Here is a 26,493-nt window from a genome sequence, read left to right as displayed (position 1 = left end):
AAAAGTCTATGTATTTATTAAGAAATGGATTAAATTTGCTATATATTTAAATCTGATATAGCACAAATAGGTACCAGTTGACCAGAGTGCCAAGGGTGTTCCTTGTAAAAATAAGGTCATATTTATGGTTGAAATAGAGGGAAACTAAAAAGTTCTTTAAGGAACAAGACTTAATATGCCAGTTAAGTATTATGAATTTATCTAATATTTACAGCTTTGAGACTAATTATGTAAATCTTCCCTAGAATGTGAGGTATTTTGGAACCCATTAATTTATGATAGATTAGATGTTTGCTTCAGATTTTTATGGTTTCTGAATTATGAATTAGTTATATAAAGTAATAATCTGATAAAAGTAGTAAAATAAATATTTTTCATTCTAAGTAATTTTTAAAAGTAATTGCATATGAACCTCATTGCAGTACAATGAGTAATCCTTTCCTATGCTTAAGACGGTGCTGTGGTAGGGTGTGTCCTCTTTTAACCTCTTTCTTCTGTTGGGATAGTGTTACGGTATAGTAGAAAGAGAATGGCTTTCATATATACACAAAATAGAAGTAAAAGTTTTATGAAGTAATATATAGCCTTATGAACAGTGCAATTGATATTTTCTATTCTGTACTATTATGTTAAATAAATGTTGATCTTGATCCACTCAGTAAATTAATTTCATGACCCAGTGATATTTGATAAGCTCTGATGTGGACTACATTACACTTTTAGTGAATTAACAACTTAAAAATGTATAATAAAGTTTCAAAAGGCCTAGTATGGAGCTTTCATAATTGATGAATTTTCCTGGTATTTTTTTCTTGTTTACTCTTTTTTTTTTTTTTTTTTTTTAAAGGATTTTCTTATTTATTTATTTATTTATTTATTTATTTTTTGGCTGTGTTGGGTCTTCGGTTCGTGCGAGGGCTTTCTCCAGTTGCGGCAAGCGGGGGCCACTCTTCATCGCGGTGCGGGGACCGCTCTTCATCGCGGTGCGCGGGCCTTTCTCTATCGCGGCCCCTCCCGTCGCGGGGCACAGGCTCCAGACGCGCAGGCTCAGCAATTGTGGCTCACGGGCCCAGCTGCTCCGTGGCATGTGGGATCTTCCCAGACCAGGGCTCGAACCCGTGTCCCCTGCATTAGCAGGCAGATTCTCAACCACTGCGCCACCAGGGAAGCCCTTGTTTACTCTTAAACATAGCAATTGATTGAATTGTTGATTCTGTAGATCAAGTTGAAAGGTTTGGAAAGCATGGACAGAGAACTAAAGGAATTCAAGAAAATGATGCATGAACAAAATGAGAATAGCAATAAAGAGCTAGAAAGTATAAAAAGGAATGAAATAGGAATTTTGGTGCTGAAAAGTGTAATTACTGATATAAAAAATTTAGTAGAAGGATTTAGCATCAAATGTGAGCAGGCAGAAGAAAGACTCAGTGAACCTGAATAGGACAAATGAAATGATCATGTCTGAGGAGCAGAAAGAAGAAAGAATGAAGGAAAGTGAACAGAGTCTAAGGGACCTGTGGGATACCATAAAGTGAAGGGAGAGTGAAAGAGGCAGAAAGAGTATTTTAAGAAATGATATGGCCCAAACTTCTCAAATTTGGTGAAAGACATGAATCTATACATCCAAGAAACTCAGTGAACTCCAAGCAGGATGATTTCAAAGGGGCCTACATTAAAACACATAATAGTCTAATTTTCAAAAGCTAGAGCCAAAGAGAATCTTGAAAGCAACAGAGAAGTGACTCATAGCATACAAGGGATCCTCAATAGGATTAACAACTGATTTCTCATCAGAAACCATGGAAGCCAGAAAGCAGTTGGCTAACATATTTAAAGTGTTGAAGAAACAATGTCAACCAAGAACTCTGTATCTGGCAAAACTGTTCTCCAAGAATAAAGGTGACATTAAGATATTCCCAGGTAAACAAAAACTGAGGAAGTTCGTTTGTAGACTTGCCTTACAAGAAATGGTAAAGAGAGTTCTTCAGGCTGAAATAAAAAGACACTAGATAGTAACTGAAAGCCATATGAAGAAAAAAAGAATGCGAGTATAAGTAACCACATAGGTAAACGTAAAAGATAGCTTTATTGTATTTTTGGTTTTTAACTATTTTTTTCTATATGATTTAAAAGGCACATGTATAGAACAGTATTTATAAATCTTTGTTAATGGGCACATAATGTATCATCTGTCGTAATAACCATATAAAGTAGGAGGGATAGAGATGTACAGGAATAGGGTGTATACTATTGAAACCAAGATGGTAATATTCAAATAAGGTTATTATAAGTTTCAGATGTTAATTGTAATCTCAATGATAACCATTAAGAAAATAACTAAAATATACACATGAAAGTAATAAGAAGAGAATCAAATGGTACACTGCATAAAATCTACCAAATACAAAAAGTGCAGTAATGGAGGAGCTGAGGAACAACAATAAAAAAAGTATGAAACATATAGTAAATGAATAGCTAAACGGTGGAAATAAATCCTTCCTTATCAGTACTTTAAATATAAATAGATTCTCTAAAAAGCAAAGATTGGCAGAATAAAAAAAATAATCAATCATGCATATAAAGTCTAAAAGAGACTCATTTCAGATACAGACACAATGAGGTTGAAAGTAAAAGAATAGGAAAAGATATTCCACTCAAATACTAATAACCAAACAGAGCTAGAGTGGCTATACAGATGGTCCCCAGCTTATGATGGTTCAACTTAAAATTTTTCGACTTTATGATGGTGTGAAAGCCATATGCATTCAGTAGAAACTGTACTTCAGATTTTAAATTTTCATCTTTTCCCAGGCTAGTAATATGTGGTGTGACACTGTCTCATGATGCTGGACAGTAGCAGTGAGCTGCAGCTCCCAGTCAGCCACACAATCATGAGGGTAAACAACTGATACACTTATAACCATACAACTGTTCTCTTTTTCAATTTCAGTGGAATTACATAAGATACTCAACACTTTATTATAAAACAGGCTTCATGTTAGATGGTTTTGCCCAAGTATAGGCTAATATAAGTGTTCTGAGCCTGTATAAGGTATGCTAGGCTCAGGTATGATGCTCAGTGGGTTAAGTGTATTAATGCATTTTTGACTTACGATATTTTCAATTTACGGTGGGTTTATCAGGATGTAAGCCCATTGTAAATTGAGGAAGATCTGTATTATCATCAGAAAAAAAATCAATTTTAAGTGAAAAAAGGTTGCAGGAAACAATGAAGGTCATTATTTATTGATAAAAGTTTCAATTCATCAGGAAGATATAGCAATTATAAACATATATGACTCAAACAACACAGCCCCTAAATATATGAAGCAAAAATGGAGAGACTTGAAGGGAGGAAAAGACAGTTTTACATTAATAGTTGGAGACTTTAATAATCTACTTTCGGCAATGGAGAGAACAACCAGAAAATGATCAACAAGAAACTAGAGGACTTGAACAATGCTGTATGACAGTTATACCTAACAGGCATATACAATAGGCTACACTCAACAACAGAAGAGTACACATGGAATATTCTTAAGATTAGACAATATTTTGGACCACAAAACAACTTTTAATAAATTGGGGAAGATTGAAACCATGCAAGTATCTTTTTTGACCATAATGACGTGAATCTAAGAATCAGTAACACAAAGAAAACTGGAAAATACACAAATATGTGGAAGTTAAACAGCATACTCTTGCACAACCAATCGAACATTGAAGATACCACAAGGGAAATTAGAAAATATCTTGAAATGAATGAAAATGAAGACACAGTATAGCAAAAATTATGGCAACAAAAATAATGTTTAGAGAGAAATTTATAGCTGTAAAAGTTTATGTTTACAAAGGAAGAAAAATCTGAAATTAGTAACTTAATTGTACTCCTGGAGGCACTTGAAAAAGAAGAGCAAACTAAACCCAAAGCTAACAGAAGGAAGGAAATAATGATCAGAGCAGAGATAAATGAACTAGAAAACAGAAAAATTATAGATAAAATCAATGAAACCAAAACTGGTTTCTTTGAAAATACCAACAAAAATGACAAACCTTTAACTATATTGACTAAGAAAAATAGAAGATTCAACTTAGTAAATCAGAAATTTAAGAGTAGATATTACCACTAACTTTATAGAAATAAAAAGGATTATGCAAGAAAATTATGAACCACTATGTATACCACAAACTGGATCACCTAGATGGAATGGGTAAATTCCTAGAAATGTAAAAACGACAAAAACGGAGTCAGGGATAAGTAGAAAATCTGAACAAATTTGTAACAAGTAAGGAGATGGAATCAGTAATAAAAATCCTCCCAACAAAGCAAAGTCAGGAATCAGATGGCTTCCCTGGTGAATCTGGTTTAACAGATAAAGAAGAATTAATACCAGTCCTTCTCAAACTTTTTCAAAATACTTAAAAGAAGGCAACACTTGCTAATTCCTACGAGGCCAGCATTACCCTGATTCTGAAGCCAGACAAAGACACTACAAGAGAAGACAACTACAGACCAACATCCTTAATGACTATAGATGCAAAAATCCTCAAAAAAACATAGCAAACAGAAGTCAACAACATATTAAAAGGGTTATATACTGTGACCAAGTATGATTTATCCCATGAATGCAAGGGTGACTCAACGTACAAAAATCAGTCAATGTAATACACCACATTACCAGAATGAAGGAAAAAACCCCACATAACCATCTTAATTAGCTCAGAAAATGCATTTGGTGAAATCCAACACCTTTTCATGATAAAAAACACACAATAAACTAGGAATAGAAGGGTCTTTCTCAACATAATAAAGGTCAGATGTGACTAAGCTACAGCTAATATCATACTCAATGGTGACTAGCTGAAAACGTTTCCCCTAAGTTCAGGAACAAAACAAGGATGCCCAACTTTTGCCACTTCAGTTCAAAATTGTATTGGAAGTTCTAGCCAGAGCAATTAGGAAAGACAAAGAAATAAAAAACTTCCTAATTGGAAAGGAAGACAAAAAACTATCTCTATTTGCAGATAATGTTGTTTTTTATATGGTAAAACCTAAAGAATCCACAAAAAAACTGTTTGGCCTAATAAATGAGTAATTCTATTTATAATGGCATCCATAATAATAAAATATTTAGGAGTAAATTTAGTCAAGCAAATGCAAGACTTACACACTGAAAATGACAAAACATTTTTGAAAGAAAGAGGACCTAAATAAATGTAAAGTCATCCTGAGCTTGTGAATTGGAAGACTTAATATTGTTAAGATAATACTACCCAAAGTGGGCTACAGATTTGATGCAACCCCTATTAAAATTCCAATGGTGGTTTTGCAGAAATGGAAAAATCCATCCTAAAATTCATAAGGAATTTGAAGGGACGTAGAAGAGCCACAGCAATCTTGAATCCAAAGAGCAAAGTTGGAGGATTCATACTTCTTTATTTTAAAACTTACTACAAAGGTACAGTAAATAAAACCATGTGATATTAGCATAAGGATTGACATATAGACCAATGGAATAGAATTGGGAGTCCAGAAGTAAACCCTCACATCTGTGGTCAGTTGATTTTTTTTACCACAGTGGCAAGAACGTTCACTGGGGGAAGGAACACTCTTCAAGAAATGGTGCTGGGAAAAGTAGATGTCCACATGCAAAAGAGTGAAACTGGACCCTTACCTTATACCATCTACAAAAATTAATTCTGAATGGGTCAAAGAGCTAAATTTAAGAGCTAAAACTATAAAACTCTATGAAGAATGTATAGGTACAAATCTTCATGACCTTGGATTTAGTAATGGTTTCTTAAATATGACACCAAAAGAATAGGCAGGAAAAGTATAAAACAGATAAGGTGGACTTGATTAAAATTAAAAACTTTTTTTTTTCAAATGACATTCTCAAGAGAGTGAACAGACAACCCATAAAATGAGAGAAAATGTGTAGAAATCATATATTTGATAAGGGTTTAATATCCAGAATATATAAAGAACTCTTACCATCCAACAGTAACCCCCCCGAACTCAATTGAAAAATTGGCAAAATACTTGAATAGATATTTATCCAAAGGAAAAATACAAATGGCCCTCAAGCACATGAGAAGATGCTCATCATCATTAGTCATTAGAGAATTGCAAATCAAAATCATGAGACATCACTTCACACCTACTCCAATGGATATTAATAAAAAAAAAAAAAAAGCAAAAACCAGAAAATAAGAAAGTGCTTCTTCGGATGTGGAGAAATTGGAATCTTCATACATCGCTAGTGGGAATATAAATGGTGCACATACTGTGGAAAACAGTTTGGTGGTTCCTCAAAAGATTAAACATAGAACTGTCATTTGACCCAGCAATTCCACCTAGATGTTTAGCCCAAATAATTGAAAACAGTGACTCAAATAGATACTTGTTCACTTGTTTTCATTGTATCATTATTCACAATAGCCAAGGGGTAGAAACAACCCAACTGTCCATTAAGAGATGAATGAATGAATGAAATGTATGTCATGCAATGAAATATTATTCAGCCTTATAATGGAGTGAAATGCTGTACATGTTACCACATGAATGAACTTTGAAAATATATGCAAAGTTAAATAGGCCAGACACAAAGAACAAATATTATAAGATTCTACTTATATAAATTACCTAGTATAGGCAAATTCACAGAAACAGAATGTAGGTAGAGGGCTTCAGGGGCTAGGGGAAGTAGGAAATGGGTACTTGTTGCTTAATGGGTAGGGAGTTTCTATTTGAGGTGATGAAAAAGTTTTGGAAAGAGTGGTGTTGTTTGCACAACACTGTGAATATAATGTCACTGAATTATATACCTAAATATGGTTAAATAGCAATTTTCATGTTAGATATATTTTACCACAATAAAGGAAAAAAGAAACATTACTTGTTTTTAGATGCTGAATTTCTGTGAGATAAAGGAAAATGTCAGTCTCATCTAATCTATCTTTACATGTTCTAGTGATATTCAGTCAACTAAGTAAAGAGCAAATATGTAACCTTTATGAGTATCTACCATGGGCAGGGCACTGTTCATATATTCTAACTATATGTTCATACATTTAATTTCTCTTGATTCACAGCCACTCTGTGAGATAGGTATTATTTCATTTTTATAGATGAGGAAGGAGTTACAGAGAGACCATAAGTAATTTACCTGAGATAAAGTAATACGTGATAGGGCTGGCATTCTTATCCAGGGATGTCTTGAGTTCATACTAAATCCACTTAGCTCATTTCCTCCCCTTTTCAGATTACATGACACTCATTTTAGCCTTATAATGATAATGGATATTTATAATGAGACTGAGAAACTAGAGATCTTGAAAAGCCTCCTTTATCAAAATGTGTTACATTTAGGTAGTTTAAGAATGTTTTAAGTATTCTGTTTCTAAATTAGCATCACAATTTGCAAAGGGAAGTAAATATATTTTGGGTGCTTTCTATATGACAGGCATTGTATTTTGTGCTTTCATATTTTGTTGTCCAATTTAATCTTCACAGCAGCGCTGAGGTATTTCAGGATGAAAAGTTGAATCTTTTGGAAGTTAAGTAACTTGTCCAAGTTCACATAGTTGGGAAGATATGGAGCCAATATTCTCTTTCAATTTTGCTTGATCTGTGAATCATGTCATGTGGAATCATATCTAGGATTTTAAGCTGGAATTTTCAGTTCAATTACCAGAGAGAAAATTTTCCATCTGTAACTGGGAGTATTGAGCCTTCATGTAATTCAAGAAGGCTTCTTTCTGAAAATGTATCTTTATAGTATTGAATACTTCTAAAAAGTTCCCTTCACATGAATCCTAATAGTGTTCTAATAGCTTCCTTCTTTACCCATTAATAATAATAGAGATATAAAACATTTATTTAGTACTTTTATATGCTTTGCAGTGTGCCTTAATAAACATTTCCATTTGTGTTATTTTTTTAAAAATCTTCTCCACAACCCAGTGAGGTACAGGTAGGCATTGTTATAATTCAGCATAAGCCTTCTGGGCCTGAGAATGGAAGTTGGTCAGTTAACTGAAAATCAGTTAAATGATAGAATCACAAAAATCAATATGTACTATAAACATTTTAAGTAAAAAATACCATATAACTGTAGATTCATTAGTGAGTCTTTTGATATAGGGTCAGGGCCTTTTTCTTGAGTTAGAGATAGCTAGTTAGAGTTTGACTTTATTTTACTTAAACTATAACGATGTGGCACCCATGATTTTCAGTTGTTGTTTTTTTTTAAATTGAAGTGGGACAGGCGGTCGCTACTTATGAAGGAATATGGGTGCAGCTTGTTTTAGAATATGATTTTCCCAATATTTTATAACTTTATAGTTGTCACTGAAAACTAATTCATCAGCACTTTTTTATGGCTTGCTTTCATTGAACATAAAACATTCAACCTACTTTTTTTAGCAAGAGCTTTCTTTTTCCTTCTCATTTGTCAGTTTATTTAATATCTAATGTAATTATATTATAATAATTATAATTAGAAAAAACAGGTTTGGGAAGAAATATCACTTTCTCGTGACTGTTTTTTTTCATCTCAGGTTTTATTGACATTTGCTGTTTCATTGTGTTGATTTTTTTAACTGTGGCAAAATCTACATAATATTTACCATTTTAACAGCTTTTGAGTGTGCAATTCCAGTGACTTTAAGTATGTTCACAATGTTGTGTAACCATTGTAGGCTCTATTCTAATTTCTAATTAGCATACTTTCTGGGCCTATCTAGCTACCTCCTGTAAGTAGAATCATACAATATTAACTCTTGTGTCTGGCTTATTTCACTTGCATAATGTTTTCAGTGTTTATGTTGTAACATATATCAGTTTCATTCCATTTTATGGCTGAATAATATTCTAGGTATGTATAAACCATATTTTTTTCTACTCATCTATTGATGGACATTTGATGGCTTCCCACGTTTTTTTTTTTTTTTTAATTTTTTTTTAAAATTTATTATTTATTTATTATTTTTATTTTTGGCTGTGTTGGGTCTTCGTTTCTGTGCGAGGGCTTTCTCCAGTTGCGGAGAGTGGGGGCCACTCTTCATCGCGGTGCGCGGGCCTCTCACTATCGCGGCCTCTCTTGTTGCGGAGCAGAGGCTCCAGACGCTCAGGCTCAGTAGCTGTGGCTCACGGGCCCAGTTGCTCCGCGGCATGTGGGAATCTTCCCAGACCAGGGCTCGAACCCGTGTCCCCTGCATTGGCAGGCAGATTCTCAACCACTGCGCCACCAGGGAAGCCCGCTTCCCACGTTTTTAAAGTTAAGCTGCAAAAGTTTTAACCACAGTATTTTAAAATTTGAAACATTAATAATAAGTAACAAATGTTTCTATGTACTGGTGCTAAAATAGCATTTTTGCTGGTTTTCTAAAAAATAAAAAATCTTTTTAGTGTGTAACAAATTAATCAAGTGATTATTCCATGTATGTTCTCAATTTTCATTTACTCTTGAGTTTTAATTATACATCATGCTAGTACAACTAAAAAATAGTATTGGTACACATTTTGGGAGCTTATGTAGCATATTTTCATTGTATTAAATGGAATGTTCTTTAAATGAGGCAAAGTTAGACAATATAAATCTAGGAAAAAGGTTCAAATTTGAGTCCTTAAAGAGGGTCAGATGAGTGGCAGTTTGAAAAATTTGCTTTGCTTTCTTTCATATCTCATTGTCTGTGCCACTCTACTACAAATGATGAAACTAATGAATCAAATTATGAAATTGTCATTTTTATGATTTCACAAACATGAATAGTTAGCATAGTTGGGTGAGGTTACTAGGAGATATGGATTGGGTTTTCTTCACTGTTTTCTTTTGCATGTGTATAATAGTGACAGTGGTGACATATTGGGAATGGAAAGTAGAAGGAACAACTTTCCTCTTCTGTTGAAGGTGGCATACCTCATGTTTTAAAAATATGTTCTTAATACTGGTTTTGAGCAGCTTTCGTGTGACATTGGAAGACCTAATCTTATTTTTATCCCAGTGGGTTCCATGTTCTGCTTTCAGTTATCTAGATTCTTTGTCGAAGTATATTCTTCCTAAGGTGTTTGTTTTATTACAGAAATAACCCAGTAACAACATATAGCTTGTTAAAACAAATTCTCTTTTGTAAGTTCTCAAGGGTGGAGTGCAAAATTTTAATTAAATTTTGAGATGCTGGGAAAATCACCTCCAAATATTTTATGGAAAAATACCTTTGGAGTTCTTGAGCAAAATTGTGAATAATCTTAAATGATTATTACAAAGAAGAAAAGAATAAATCAAAGACAGTCCTTTTTATATTATGTTTATTTACTGTAGTCCATTTGCAGTTCTAATTACTGTCATGAGCTAAAATGAACCATGGATTAATAGGTGGACTAGCTTCATTTAAGTGATAAAGTGGCTACTAACACCCTTGTCATTAAATGCTTTCCTTCAGGGTTGACTAATGGGTGCACTTAACACATTATTAGAGTTAGAGGAAGGCTTCCATTACTGTCCATCTGACTTGCACCTTTCCTAGGGAACTAGATATTGGACTTGTATTAATAAAGATTCAGAACCTCTTAAATGACATACTGGGGTTCTATGTCTTAGATAACTAAGACCATTTACTTGGTGAAGAGTGAGAGTTAGGATTGTACCTGGCATGAGTGTCAGGTGCAAATAACAATGAAGGACAGGCTGGGTGTGAATGGATAGGTGTGGTTGGAGCTAAAATTTCACAAGGTTGATAACCTCTCTTACCTGGAAGGGCCCTCAGGGAGGAGTTTTCCAGTATCCAACCAAGGTGAGTGGTGGTATGCATTCTGTCAATATCAGCCAGATAGGTATTCTTATCTTATGATGAGTAGTTATTATTTCAGAATGTTCTTTGGTAAAGTAGAAAGTATTATGGAGGTAATTTTGAGGTGTTTGTAGATCCTTTAGCTGTATTGACTTTTTGCTGGGATAAGGTAAGAGTTAAGGAGGGAGGGACTTCCCTGGCTTTCCAGTGGTTAAGACTTCACCTTCCAATGCAGGGGGTGTGGGTTCAATCCCTGGTCGGGGAACTAAGATCCCACATGCCTCACGGCCAAAAAACCAAAACATAAAAAAACACAGAAGCAGTATTGTAAGAAATTCAATAAAGACTTTAAAAATGGTCCACATCAAAAAAAAAAAATCTTAAAAAAAAAAAAGTTAATGGGGGTAAACTTGATACAGGAGGAGATCACCTGGCTGGTGCACTAAGTGTTGAAGTCTCTTTATTGCTCCAGCATCTCAATAAATTGACATATAAAACACTGGAATAGTGACAGAGGAAAAATATCAACTTTATTACACAGAAAGGCTAGATTGGGAATGTTGCTTAGTAATAGAGTTAAATAGGCTTGTTAACTCAAACGCTGGAGTTTGGCCAGGGGACCCAGTCGTCATCTACTAGGCTGGACCAGCAGTGTCCTGCAAATGTAGAAGTAGATGCTTGCTCCTTGTGGGCAGTTTGTTCTCAAGCGGAAAAAAGAGATGAACTGAACATGTTCAGCTTATTAAATACAAACTAATCAGTGTAGAGACCAGAAGTTAGACCAGTTGAACTCCTTCCAGAAGAAGGAAGCAGTGGTAGAGAAGAAGCATTTGCCGTCTATGTCTGTATGTATTTTCTTGATTTATCCATATTAGACTGTCCCAGGGGTCCCCAACCCCCGGGCCGCACAGCAGGAGGTGAGCAGCAGGTGAGTGAAGCTTCATTTGCCACTTCCTATCACTCCCCATCGCTCGCATTACCACCTGAACGTCCCTCCCCGCCCCGCATCCGTGGGAAAATTGTCTTCCATGAAACCGGTCCCTGGTGCCAAAAAGGTTGGGGACCGCTGATCTATGCTATTTCCTTGCTATGGAAAGATGAGGATTTAGCTCACTATCCTTTTCTATCTCCTGTGCCCTCATCATGTCAAAATAATTCTGTTATAATTTTGATTAAATAAGTATTCAGTATTTACATTTTATAATTACCTACCTTTTTTTTCCCTCTGGAATTTTGTTTTTTTTGGAATGAATAAATGTCTTTTTGTCCTCATTTAGTTTACTTAGTTTTTATATCTTAATAGTGATGGAGTCCACAGCTTTCCCCCAGTTGCTTTAGTATACCTATATGTATTTACTTAGTCGAATTTATTTTTTTAAAGTAGACAGCAGTCTGGAGTTCTTGTATTTAACTACTCTTGCATTAATGGTCATCTTAATATCTTATCTTCACCCTTATTCTCAATGTTTTCCTCGCCTTGCTGTTCTATTAGATGTCCTATTACCTAGATGTCATGTGTTCTTTCTCTTGATGTATTCTCATGTTTTGTAGAGCACAGATTGTAATAGCTTCCTGATAAAGAATATATGGGAGGTACATCTTTTGAGAGCTTGCATGTCTGAAAATGTCTCTATTCTACCCTCACACTTAATTCATAGTCTGAATCCTGAGTAGAGTATTCTAGGTTTGAAATAAGTATTCTTCTTAAATAAGAAGTTTGATGCCTTTTTTATCCTTAATCCTCTGTGTGAAATCTGATTCTCACTAGAAGTCTAGAATATTTTTTTTATACCTACGATTATGAAATTTTATGATGATTTGCCTTGATACAGGTCTGCTTTTGTCATTTGTGTTGGACATGTGAGTGAGTCCTTTTAGTCTGGAAGTCCATATCCTTTCATCTTGGAACATTTTATAGAATTATTTCTTTTAATTTCTCCATTTTCACGGTATAAACTTTCACATCCCCACATTTTCTGGAGTGTGCTTCTGCTGTCAGCTGTGCATGGCATACCCCAAAGACCCTATGGTTTACTCCCCTCAGTGAACTCCAGTCTTTTGCTATTGTGGGAGAGTGGGCAGGGGCAGGCTGTGCAGAAATGAGGAGGTGATCTGAGTGGTTAACTACTTCTTAAGTAGACTTTCAAGAATCCTGGTGGTTTTACCACCAACCTAGCCCTCACTGCCAGACATATGTGAGCTTATTGGGAGTTTTGTAGTGATTATCATATTGCTTTTCTGCTTTCCCCACTATTGGCTTTGGATTCAGCTTTATTGGGTCTAAGTAACATGCCATTGTATGTTTGTTCTAGAAATATATGTGCCTCTTTAATGCATTATAAGATCTGGTAGTAGATCTAATAAACATGATGAATACTGATGAACAAAAATGATATTTCACTATCTGCAATAACAGTAGTGTTATGTGAAATTATCTTTGATTTCTGTTGTTTACAGAGTCACACATACTGCTAAACTACTGTGATTTTCTGTTTAATAAGTGAAGGAAAAGCTAAAGTTCATTTAGAGAATAGTAAGAAAATAAAAATGTACTCTTTTTTTTTTTCTCATCCATTTTCCTGGAATCCCTGATTTCGACCTGTGGACCCAATATAGAACTCTTGAATTAAATAGAACATGGTGGTATATGAGACCATAATCATGGTTTCCTTTATTTGTCCATTTTTCAAAGAGGTCTCTTTACAATGAATAACTCTGATCAGACTTTTCATTCATTCAACAAATATTTACTAAGTATCAACTGACTGTAAGGCACTGGGCACCAGGCCTATGTTAGTTAAACAAGCTTCTGTCTTCATGGAGTTTACATTTCTAGTGGAATATATAATTGGTTATAGTGTTACCTAGATTAAAATAAGATGGCTTGTATATATCACCATCCCTGGAAAAACTAACTGAAGTTGCATATCTTTCTGATAATATCATTACTTTACTTGAAACAGGACTTGAAAGTTTTTATTACAAAAATAATATTTATTTTTAAAAAGATGTGAGAAGACTGATAGACAGAAAAGAAAAAAAGAACAGTACCCATTATTGCACTGATCAGAAATAACCACTGTGAACACCTTGGTGTATGTTTTATCTCTTTTCTATATACATGTGTATAATTAAATATGTATACGTATATTTAAATGTGCCTAATTTGTTTATAAAAATTAAATTGTATTATAAAAACATGTACAGTTTTCATTTTTATTTGTCAAGTGTTTACTTCAATTTAATGGGTATATAATACTCAATTTTATGAAAACACCATAATTTATAACTTTAGGTTTTCTGTATTTCACTATTTAAAAAAAAATTCTTGTGCTAATTTCTTATAGCTAAATCTTACCAAACACCTTTAGTTAATTATTCCAGTAGTCTTTATGAATAATTTTAAATATATGGAAAATTTGAAAGAATTTTACAGTGAACATCCGTATACCCACTACATAGATTGTATAATTAACATTGTAGTATGTTGACTTCACTATGTATCTATCCAATTATCCATCCCTCTTACATTTTTTGGTAAATATTTAGAAGCTGAGTCATATAATTTTCAGGCAAATTTTATAAAATTTTTTCATTTATGCTAACTAGCCCTCCAAGAAGATTTTTAGTACTAATTTACACTCTTACCAGTGGTGTATCAGCACACTTTGAACCCTTGCCAAACTGGATTTTATTGTCTTAATGTAATTTTTTAGACAATTTTTGATATATAGGTTTTTACTAAAGTTTCTTATTTTATCTCTAAGATGACTTTCTTTATATGTAATACTTATAAAACAACATTTATTTATAGTTTGCTTTGATCATCTAATTTCTACTGTAGATTTTGAAAAGAAATGTAATTTGTTCTTTGTTGTACTTAATGTTTTTAAAGAGGAACATTGTACCTGTTCAGTAACTATTTACCGTACACTTGAGATTTCAATCAGGAAATCACTAGTCCTTTTTTTTTTTTTTTTAGTTTATGCAATAAGTGTGTAAATAAGTATTAACTAGAATATTGCCTATAGCATATTCAGTCTTTTTTCTCTTTCACAGAGTAAATGAGCCGATGCAGAAAAATGATACATTGGGGCAATCAGAACTAGAAGTAGAATCTCCTGAATTAAATATTCGTTCACTCACTGGACCTTTGTCTCACTTCTTGGACCTTGGTTTTATTCCTTGGACCTGTGTTGCACTCAGTCTAACACTATGATAAAAAGACTCAAGAGAAATTAAGACATGAATTTGAAGTGTTATGGAATCTAGGCACCTAGGTGGGCATATAGTGTGAGGCAGTTGAAGCAAGGAAATAATTAGAAGGTGAAAAGGCTTACACAACACTATTTTAAATGATAGATTGCCTACATTCTATTTTAAGAGTAATTTATAAACAATTATTTAACTTTGGTTTGGCTATTGAAAAAAATTATATGGAAATCCCACTAGAAATATGTTACCTTTGTTATTTTTGGAGCATTCAGTCAAATCTCTTTGTTTACAGCTGGGCTCAAAATGCAGAGAACTCAAAGATATTCATTTCGGCCAGTGTTACAAGATCTCAGATGAAGGCATGATCGTCATAGCTAAGGGCTGTCTGAAATTACAAAGAATATACATGCAGGAAAACAAATTAGTAAGTACTTGTTACCATTCTTGTGTTTTTCATTTTGTTTCTAACTCTTGAATTCCTTATAACTTAGCTTATACATTTTTTTCTGTTTATTTTTGTTTTGAAGGTTTAGAGGCAAATTCTACTTAAAATCAAGAATCTTCTCAAAACAATGATTTGTATAAATTGATTTTATAACTGTGTGGGTGCTTGTATGTGGTACTTACATGGTAAAAATTCTTCATTAGCATGTGCTAATGTGCTTTTTTCTAAACTCTGACAGTGGAAAAAATTAATTTGAAAAAATTAAATTTGGCTGCCAAACATAAGTATGTAGTTGTCGTTCCTTCTGATTCCCATAGGGATTGTAGTAATTTTAGATAGTTAGGAATTTTTAATATTCAGGAAGATGTATGCTTGTGAAATAGAGCCTTTCACTTAGTATGGTGTAAAATGGGACTCAGTAAATTGAGACAGATAGTCTTGTTTTTAGGTAGTTACATAGGTTTTATATTATATTTTAAGCACATGTGTAGGTAACTCATTTACACTTATTGTATATTATAAATATATTTAAAGCCATGTAATTTTCTCTTATTGAGTTATACTTTATATATCATAAAATTCACCTTTTTAAAGTGTGCAGTTCAGTGTTTGTTAGTATATTCACAAAGTTGTGCAGTCATCATCACTAATTCTAGAACAGTTTTATTATCCCAAAAAGAAACCCTGTGCCCATTAGCTGTCACTCTTCATTCCCCCTTCCTCTAGCCCATGGCAACTGGTAATCTACTTTCTGTGGATTTCTGTCTGTTCCAGACATTTCATATAAATAGAATCACACAATATGTGGTCTTCTGTGTCTGCCTTCTTTTACATACCATATTTTTTCAAGTTCATTCCTATTGTAGCATGTATCAGAGCTTCATTCCTTTTTATGGCTGAATAATATTCCAAATCCATTTAATTTTGCTTTGATAGGTATATAGTACAGGTTAACAGAAAAAGTTGTCACTGGGGAGGCATTAGTAGAGTTCTCAATGTTGAAAAATACTGTACATTAAACGTAGGCAAGGTGGTCCTGAATATGTATATTTACAAAGAAGATTTGCTTTTTAACTGTATCTACAAAATAACAAGATCTTTTTGTTGCCCCTTGGAGTTAGTTTACAAAATTTGATAAATATCTCTCACGTATTAATGTAAGTTTTGAAAGGTCTCTGGAAGCCTCAGCACTTGAAGTGAGGTAATGCTTTTTTTTTTTTTTTTTAAAGATTACAGTTAGAAAAATTGAAATACTGTGAATTAAAAGTAAACACTTTTATTACCATGTAGAATTATCTTTTTGTGTAAAATTACACAGTAAAAATACTTCCTATTCCTGTTCACATTTAATACAAATTTAATAATCACTCCTGAGGCATTATGTTCTTGTGGATAGAGTAAGGTCTTCTGAGTAAGAGAGAATGAATTTTTGAATCCCAGTATCCATTTACTTGCATTGTGACCTTGGGAAAGTTACTTAAGATCTTTGAACCTCCTTTGCAAATGGGGTTATTAGTATTTGTATTTTTGCAGGTTGTGGTTTTGAGGATTAAATGATGTAATGTCCTTAAATTGTCTAGTATAAACTCTGACTCACAGGAGACAATAAAAAACTAGTAGTCTTTATGAGAACTTGACCATATTTGTTGTCCATTGGTTTCCACTTTACACTCTAGATAAATTAAAAGGTGGTAATCCCAGCTTACAATTTTTATATTTCTCACATAATGGGAATATTTGTTGAGTGATTAATATTTGTTTTCTTGTTGAGCAAAACCAGAAAAACATTTTTCTTGACACATTAAAAATTTTGGTCAGTGGTTTTTCAAAGGAATTAAACCATATGTTTTGAAGGTTCTAGTTATGTTCGAATTTCTTTAATATTGTAGTCCATTAGAAAGGTGTTATATACTTAAATGCTAAGGGAATCAGTTTCCTATGTAGTGTTATTCAGTAAACATTTTGATTTCATTGCAAATTAGAAGTGATTTTGCTAAATCTTAAGTAAAGTTCAGTTCAATGAAATACTTTCAATTTAAGGTTTTTAGAAAGGGAAATTTAGAATAATATGAACTCTTTCTGTTGGACAGTTGAGCTGTTGACAACTGGTCTCCCATAGGAACTTTAGTTTGTATTTTTAGAATTTATGAAATAAGGAGAAATATTTGAATTACTTGCAAAGCTGCAATTTTAAGTAGATTGGGTTTTTTCACTCTGAGATGTATTATTGTTAGTCCTTTAATGACATATTTTAAAAAGGATGAGTAGAAATAATAGTATGATTAAAGGCAAATAATATTTATATATGCATATATATAATTATACCGTATATTTAATTACAGACAAGAAATAATAAACGTCATTAAATAGGACAAACAACTAATAGAAATATTCAGTACTCAGGAGAATATTGTGTCTGAAAGGATGCCAACAGAACTTTACCTGTGCAGATATTGATCATTAGCTAAATTATTTCGCTAATTCTCTTATCAGTCTTCTCAAAAAGAATCTTCTCAAAATAGTATTAGAGTTTTATTGTGTAGCCTAAAAATAATTGTAGCATAGTGCTTTTTTAATGTATAAACTTTGCTGACTTTAAAATATCAAATTGGTTGTTTTATATACGTTGACAGTATATGACTAAGTATACATTTTTTTCATATTATATCTTGGCCTTTAGATGGCAGCATTGTCTTTGTATATTTCAGTGACATAGCTTTTGTGTCCTTGATGTAACTATAAAGATAAAATGCTCGTACATGGTTTCTGCAGATATTTATGGTTTATTTTTAATTTTGTCCTTTAGATGGTTTTAGGGAAATTTTCTTTAAAAATATGAAATAATAGTTGCATCTAGAGTGTTACAAGGTGAACTTGCTATCTTACACAAAGTAGCAAGATACTTGAATGTTCTTATTTGTGGCACTGTAAGTAAGGTACACTTTAGCATAGAGAAAGGATTCCTGTATTTATCAGAAGGAGTTTTATTCAGGTGGAAAGAGGACAATGATCTGACATCTTAGTACTCAAATGATTTATGGTGAGGCAAAGAATTGAGAACATGCATGTAAAATCTTCCCCCCAAAGAGTGAGTTTTTGTTTTAGTAATTTTTGAGTGAGACAACTGCCATGCACCTACATGGATGTATTTTGCATTTGCTATAAAACTGTTGTATAGACTATAAAAACAGATCTGAGGAATACAACTATAGTGAGTGTCTAGCATATTATATCCAACTGCCATCTTTTAGCTATAGCATTTATATCACTTCTGTGCAGTACTGGCTACAAAATTATTTTAAAGCCATATTTAGTTTGTGTGTATAGTTATTGATGATCTAGAAACTTCATTAAGTATATTTTCTCTGCTTCCTTACTCTCCTTGCTCCAGATTCTGCTTCTCTACTTTTTGGACAGAAGCTCTCTGGGCTGCTTTTTTTTTAAACATTTTTATTGGAGTATAATTGCTTTACAATGTTGTGTTAGTTTCTGCTGTATAACAAAGTGAATCAGCTATATGTATACATATATCCCCATATCCCCTCCCTCTTGCGTCTCCCTCCCACCCTCCCTATCCCATCCCTCTAGGTGGTCACAAAGCACCAAGCTGATCTCCCTGTGCTATGCAGTTGCTTCCCACTAGCTATCTATTTTACATTCGGTAGTGTATAGATGTCAGTGCTACTCTCTCACTTCGTCCCAGCTTACCCTTCCCTCTCCCCGTGTCCTCAAGTCCATTCCCTACGTCTTGGGCTGTAAAATGATGGGGTCAGATAGATTATCTACATTTGTTATCCAGCCTGATGTTTTAAAGTACTAGGATTTTACGATTTTGAAAATGGCTTCTATGCTAAGTTCTAGGGTCAGCATATTTGATAGAGATCTCTATGTCTTATATTTATTTGGCTTTTTTTTTTTAACACCTTCTACTCTGTAGAGTTGAGTTATGAAACTAGTATAGATTTCTGAGTTACCCAAGAAAGTAGTAATGTATTATGAATAGATTTTAGAAAGTTTTAGGGAAATGTTAAATGTTTTCTGGTTAAAATTTGATTTCCCAATGGTTAATTATGACCTTTTACTTTTTTCAACCTCCTGGTGAATTATTTTACTAGTTTTACAGTTCTGTGCCATCTCCCATAGTCCTTTGGCTCTTGCTGTAACATTATTTGTAACATTGTTTGTTCATTGTTTTTAATTTTATTATCCTTTGGAGGCTTACATGTATGAAGTAGGACCTAAATTTACCTCTTTCTGCTTCCTTCTGGGATGAATGAGGCAAATACTGAGTGTGAGTTGAATTGAACTCAATTCATATCTTGATCCTACTGTTTCTTAATCATGTGATTCAGTTAGTTATCTTAATTTTTGTACTTTCATTTCCTTGTTTGTAGAAAAGATATAATACTACCTCAGACTTGTTCTTATGAGGATCAGACTAAATGAGATTGAGGTGAAGTACAAAATCTATGGTCCCAAACGTAGGAAGTCTTTAATAAATGTTTTTTTTTTTCTTCCTCTCCCTATCAGAGTTCACTTTCTGGAGTCTACCAGTTTGAATTGGGCTGTGTCAGTACCTACTGTCACTTACTATGTTCTGATTTCATCTGTTAGTTACCCACAGTTTAATTCTTTTTTTGCTGCTTGCTGTGATTTTGAGGTTGTTGCAGCAGCTAAGTGAATAGACTGGTAGCCATGTTATCATCAACTAGGGTAAGTAAGGTAAGCATTTGCATCAGAGCTTAAATAGCAGTAACTAATTCAGCATTATATTAAGGCTTGGATTTCCTGACTCTTTTACTGTCCAACTTAGAGTTAATATATTAAGGGATTTGGTCCCTGCTACCCCCCAACACCCCCACTACATTCTTGTTATCTTATTCCTCAGATACTCCTTGTGAAGTGAGTTTACTTGTAATCCCAGACATAAATAATGTGCATTTATGAAGAATTCCATTTTATAAGTACTCACTTCAGCCTCCAGAGTCTCCAAGGGTAGATATTCACCTTCATTGCCCTTTCCTCTCTGAATGGATGAGGCATTTACTTACACCGAGAGTGGTAGTTTCCAATAAACAGTGATGCATGAACATGGCATTCTAAAGAAGGTGACCTAAAGTTACTAAACTTCATCTTGTTATTGTATACTACCTTTCAGTATTTTGCTGTCATTTTTTGATATCTAAAAATATTTAATAATAGTTATCTCATTGACTGTTTATAATGTACCAGGCACTGTGTAGTTTTACATAATTAATCCTCACAACCAGCATATGAGGTAACTTACTTTTTAAAAATTTTATTTATTTATTTTTATTTTTTGGCCATGTCACGTGGCATGTGGGATCTTAGTTCCCGACCAGGGATTGAACCCGCACCCCCTACATTGTAAGTGCAGAGTCTTCACCTCTGGACTGCCCGGGAAGTCCCCATGAGGTAGTTTATTTTTATTCCATTTTACAGATGAAGAAATTGAGGCCTAGAAAGGTTAAGGAACAACAGATAAATGTCAAAGTCAAGATTCTAACCCAGGTCTGTTGGATTCTCAGAAGTTTGTCCTCAAGACCATTGATCGCATGGATACATCACAGGTGGAGCTAATCCATATATGCCTTTGAACCAAGCAGTAATTTGTGAAAGGCATTATCCCCATTAAAACACTTAACTGTCAGGTGCTGTGAGACATCAGAGGAGGAAATTAGCTATTAGCATGAGCAGAAGATCCTTTTGCTAGGATGATAACTGATTTTAGGGGAAGCTGCTAGTACCAATGGAGATACACCGAAATCTTTTTCTAGGAAAATTAATAAAATTACCAAAGAGGAAAACTGTCTTCAGGATAGTGTTTAATGTTGGTTTTAATCCTATAAATGTGAACATAATGAACTTTTGTAGAATTGCACTCATTATGCAAAATTTTTACTTGGCAAAAACATAATATTGTGTTTTTTGTGATACTTGGATTCAGAAGCTAAATACCGTTTCATTTTTGTCCGATAGATTTAATAGAAATTTTAATGGATTAATGAACTGGTAACTTTCTACTGTGTTCCTTAACGCTGTTTCAGATGTTGATTCAGTGCAGTTAACATTTGAATACCTACTGTGTGCCAGGCACTATGAGAAGTGTTAAGGAATTAAAAAAGAGTTATATTGCCAAAGAAGGAATATCCTTTTCTAGTGATAAGCACTATGGAAATGCCAATTGCAAAATAGTTACTTGTGTGAGAGATTAGGGAGGAATCAGGAAATCCTATAAATAGTAGGTGACATTTATAACTGGGTCTTGAATGATATATAGTGATGTGACAATTGTGATTCAAGCAAACATTGTTTTGAGGAAAGTGATATCATTAACAAAGACAAGGCATCAGGCTTGGAATGTTTAATAAGTGGTGGGTGTTAAAGTAGGATTAGGATTATATCAGGCTGGTGGGGGAAGTGTTCATAGTTGGGGCTCTAAAGGAAGGTAGGGACCAGGTTGTTAAGTTTCTTGAGTGTCATGCTAAGAAATTTATATTTCTCTTGGTAATTGGGATTATACTTGGGATTTCAAATGTGAAAGGTGATCAAATTTTTTGGTCTTGGTATTTTTTTTTTAATTTTAGGAAATTAAAAAAATTTGGAATACTGAAAAGAGTAATAACATATATATGCCCATCACCTAGACATCGACAGTTGTTAACATTTTGTTAAATTTGTTTCTTCTTCTTGAATTAATAAAGCAAATAAACTTTGTCTCTTGTCTTGCATCCCATGTTATGCCACTATCTCTTTCTAGAAGCAACTACTGTGATGATCTCAAATGCTTAAAAAAACAACTGCTTTAACAGACATAATGGATACCATGAACAACAATATAATATTGTTCAGTATGTGGTCCCAAATAGTTTATATCTGATGCTATATGGTTGAAATCTGGTCTCACAAAGTATGTCAATCTACACTTTGCATTTTTACTTTTAAGTTGTTTTTGATATCTAGCCGTAATGAATATGTAATTCATTCTTTTAAACTTTTAGTATCCGATATATGTATATATCTCCTGTTTATCCATTTCATGTTGAGGGACACTTATATTGCTTCCATTGTTTTGCTATTATAGGCAGTATTGCAATAAAATCTTTGTGCAACTCTGTGCTTATCTGTGAGAATTTCTCTAGGATCTATTCTAGAAATGTAATTAAAGGGAGCAAGGATGGGTACATTTTGAAATTTTTGCCAGATAATGTCAAATTGCTCTCCATGAATAACTGTAATTACGGTTTACAGCTGTATCTTGCTGATGGATTGTCAACTCTTTTGAGGGTGGAGAGTATCTAGTTATCTTTTTATCCCATCCACCTGCGTGTTGGCACATAATAGTCATTCAATAAATGTTGGTTTAGTGACACACGGCTTACTGCTGAATTAAATATACTTTTAAAAACGTATTTCTTCCAGTATTTTGGGAACATGCTTTAAAAAGAAGGTGGATTTAAGCATATAAATAAAAGCTTGAAAAATAGGTTAAAGATGCAGAGTCAGTGGTTTTCTGACTTTTCAAATAAGTAAGTTTCTTTGATCTAGTTACTATATTAATGATGCCATTCTTCATGTATCAAATTTATCTAGCCAGAGTCATTAATGTTCTCAAGGAGTATTTTCTGGGACAATACTTTTTTTTAACAATATGGAGTTCTGATCAACTAGAGTATAATTTCTATTCTTCTTGTCTGAATTACATTGACTTGTACATTCTTATGATTAATAAAATTGGGTTTATTTTGTTCAGTGATATTTGAAAGATCCACTTGAAAAAAAAGTTAAAATGTTATTTGGCAGATTTTTCAGTCTGAAGAATAAATACATTTTTATTCGTTATATATTCTTTGTTAGAGCTTACCGTCTCTTTTTCTAATCTGTTTTTCTATTTTCTATTTTTCTCCTGTGGGTATCTTTTTTATCTATCAGGTATCTTGGTAAGAACATGACTGAATTGTATTCCATCATTTGAAAGGCATAGAAAACCATAAAGAATGAGTATGTGTGTGTGTATGTATATTTTTCTTCCCCTGTGAACCAGTTTGGTAGAGGGCAAGCAGTGGCTTTGATAATATCCAAATAATTTTTCTTTGGAATGCATTATTTTTTTTACCCAGCATATTTATTTAACATTATATTAATTTAGTAATAACTAAAATTAGTTCACAAATTTTGGGAGCCCATCAACTGATGATAGGAGTTGCTCAGATGCAAACAGGATTGCAGGAGGAAGCTAGCCTAGTATTAAAAACTCTGATACAGATATTCCAGTGTTGATAATGCAGAATTTATTATAGCTAAAAATAGGAGACTCTAAATAGTATTTACATATTCTTAAAAAATTTTTTCTGTATCAAATTCTAGATTACTAAAAATATCCAGTTTGTTTTGGGTTTAAAATTTATAGTTGGTAGGTTATTCCTAGTGTTGCAGTTCTTTTGCTGGTGTTATTTTCCACTTACATATTCTGTAGTTTAGATCCTTTTTTTAAAATAAATTTATTTTTATTTATTTATTATTTTTGGCTGTATTGGGTCTTCATCGCTGTGCGCGGGCTTTCTCTAGTTGCGGTGAGTGGGGGCTACTCTTTGTTGCGGTACACGGGCTTCTCACTGCGGTGGCTTCTCTTGTTGTGGAGCATCGGCTCTAGAGTGCACGGGCTTCAGTAGATGTGGCGCGTGGGCTCAGTAGTTGTGGCTCGTGGGCTCTAGAGTGCAGGCTCAGTAGTTGTGGCTCACAGGCTTAGTTGCTCCGCAGCATGTGGGATCTCCCAGACCAGGGCTCGAACCCGTGTCCCCCTGCATTGGCAGGTGGATTCTTAACCACTCTGCCACCAGGGAAGCCCCTAGATCCTTTTTTTAAAATGTAATTTTTGTTTATTTCTTTTAGGAGTGCATATTAGAAAAATCACAAAGAGTTTTGGAGCAAATCAAATTATCTTTCAGATATAAACATGAAAGTGCTGTCTCAGTCTCTGTGCTCAAGTGTTGGCAACAGTTGATAATGAGTTGAGATAAAGAGCCAAGTCATTAGACTTAGCAAATAGAAACTTTATAAGGTTAGATGGCAGTGGAATGCTGGGAGTACATTAAGCCTGTCATTTATGAGCACACATTCTTCAACTGCCTTTCTAGACCGTCAGTCAACAAGTGAGATGTATTGCTTGGGTCTCGGGAGAAGTTTTGGCTTATATTTTTCTTCATCTACCTATCACAGAGGTGTTAGAGTCTTAGAGTCTTAGGATATCCAAGACTTAATCCCATTTAATGTTTTAGTGATTAGGCTTAAGGGGAGAAGAATTTCTCTTTTTCTTAATTTTTTTTTTTTTTAAGGGAACGCTATTTATTTATTTATTTATTTTGGCTGTGTTGGGTCTTCGTTTCTGTGTGAGGGCTTTCTCTAGTTGCGGCAAGCGGGGGCCACTCTTCATCGCGGTGTGCGGGCCTCTCACTGTCGCGGCCTTCCTTGTTGCGGAGCACAAGCTCCAGACGTGCAGGCTCAGTAGTTGTGGCTCACGGGCCTAGTTGCTCTGCGGCATGTGGGATCTTCCCAGACCAGGGCTCGATCCCGTGCCCCCTGCATTGGCAGGCAGATTCTCAACCACTGCGCCACCAGGGAAGCCCCTTCTCTTTTTCTTTTTCTCTCTTTTTTTAAGATGTGCCTTTCTGAATATCTTTTACAAACTATAGTTGAATCTGGTTACCAGTTGATAAGATGCTTCTTTTCAAGCAGTTTCTTGTCATTATTATCAGAAAGATACATTGTCATGAAAGTGCATCTAGGCATCCTGAGTGGTGACTACTGTTCCTATTTCTGCTACAGATTTTGCTTATTCATGTTACCTATATTGTCTTTCTTCAAGTTCTTTTTAAAGGTCTAAATACGAAGTTGCTCAGATGAGAGTGTTAGGGTAAAATCTTTCCCTTGGACTGTACCTTCTGGTTTTTAGTAGCTGATAATATGAGGCCAGATGAAATCTGTACTTTTTTGATATTATTTTTTTTAACCCTCCTATTGCTTCTTATTTTGTGTAGTCACATAAAATTTAGGTTGTAGAAAAGATCAATACAGTATTTTTCTTTAATGGGTCCTCTACTTCACTATTTTTGGTTTCTAAAATATGCTAGAAATGAGTTATGGAGAGTTCTTGGGGGTAGAAAATTTGTAGTGTCTATTGCCAGGTTTTTATTGACTATTTTTGATTTAAGCATAAAATCTAGGTATTTATCATTCACTATAATACGATACATAAATGAATATATTGAGAATTTGTAATCCAAAGAAAAATAGTTATATATCAGAGTCCTTCTAATTGAGCTGTATCTGGATGATTATTCTTATCTTTTATTTTCCTCTTATTGAATATATATATCTCTGAGAAAATAAAGAGGAAGGTATATATTTATATTCATTGTTGTTTAAATGCCCACATGAATGCCTACAGATTATAAAATTATCAATATTTTCATCATTTAATGCTAGCTTTTTGTTTTAACTCCTCTGAGAACATGGTAGAATTAGGTGGAGCTGTGATTTGTAGATTCTCTGAATGGGAATCAAAATATAATTCCATATCTATTTACTAGGTTAATGTTAACTTTAAATATTTGAAGATACTTATGAGTAGTTTGATATTTCATGTATTTTAAGTTATTGCAGGCCACAATTTTATACACATACACATATGTATGTACCCCTCTTCACTGATATATTAAGTATTTTTTTCATCATGTGTAAATGTAGTCAGTTCCATTGTGTAATCTATTATACATTTTATAAACTACAATTGTTATAAGCTTATGAGTAAAGAACTTAACGGAAAGCAGTGTGAAAGATGATGGTATATCGTATTCCACTGAATTCAGTCATGACCTAAGACATTTCTAAAGATCGACTTTTTATTTTTTCACATCCACAACACAGAAATACTCTTGCTAAAATACTGTTTTCATCATTTCAAGAATCTGTAGTCGCTAACTACAAAGATTTCTCCAGTTACTTGTCTCTGTTCTCAT

General features: G+C 33.7%; 1 protein-coding gene across 4 annotated transcripts in view; it reads left to right on the top strand.

Annotated features, from left to right (window-relative positions):
• Positions 1–26,493, top strand: part of FBXL17 (F-box and leucine rich repeat protein 17) — a 470,181-nt gene that overhangs the window by 17,984 nt on the left and 425,704 nt on the right. For all 4 annotated transcript variants that reach the window (XM_007192078.2, XM_057540929.1, XM_057540930.1 and 1 more), the window contains one exon: positions 15,302–15,433. In XM_007192078.2, coding sequence (XP_007192140.2) covers positions 15,302–15,433 — 132 coding nt within the window. The remainder of the gene's footprint in view (positions 1–15,301; positions 15,434–26,493) is intronic.

This window comes from Balaenoptera acutorostrata, chromosome 2 (genome assembly GCF_949987535.1).
Source record: "Balaenoptera acutorostrata chromosome 2, mBalAcu1.1, whole genome shotgun sequence".
In the NCBI taxonomy this organism is placed as follows: domain Eukaryota; kingdom Metazoa; phylum Chordata; class Mammalia; order Artiodactyla; family Balaenopteridae; genus Balaenoptera; species Balaenoptera acutorostrata.
This window is presented reverse-complemented; position numbering and strand designations above follow the sequence as displayed.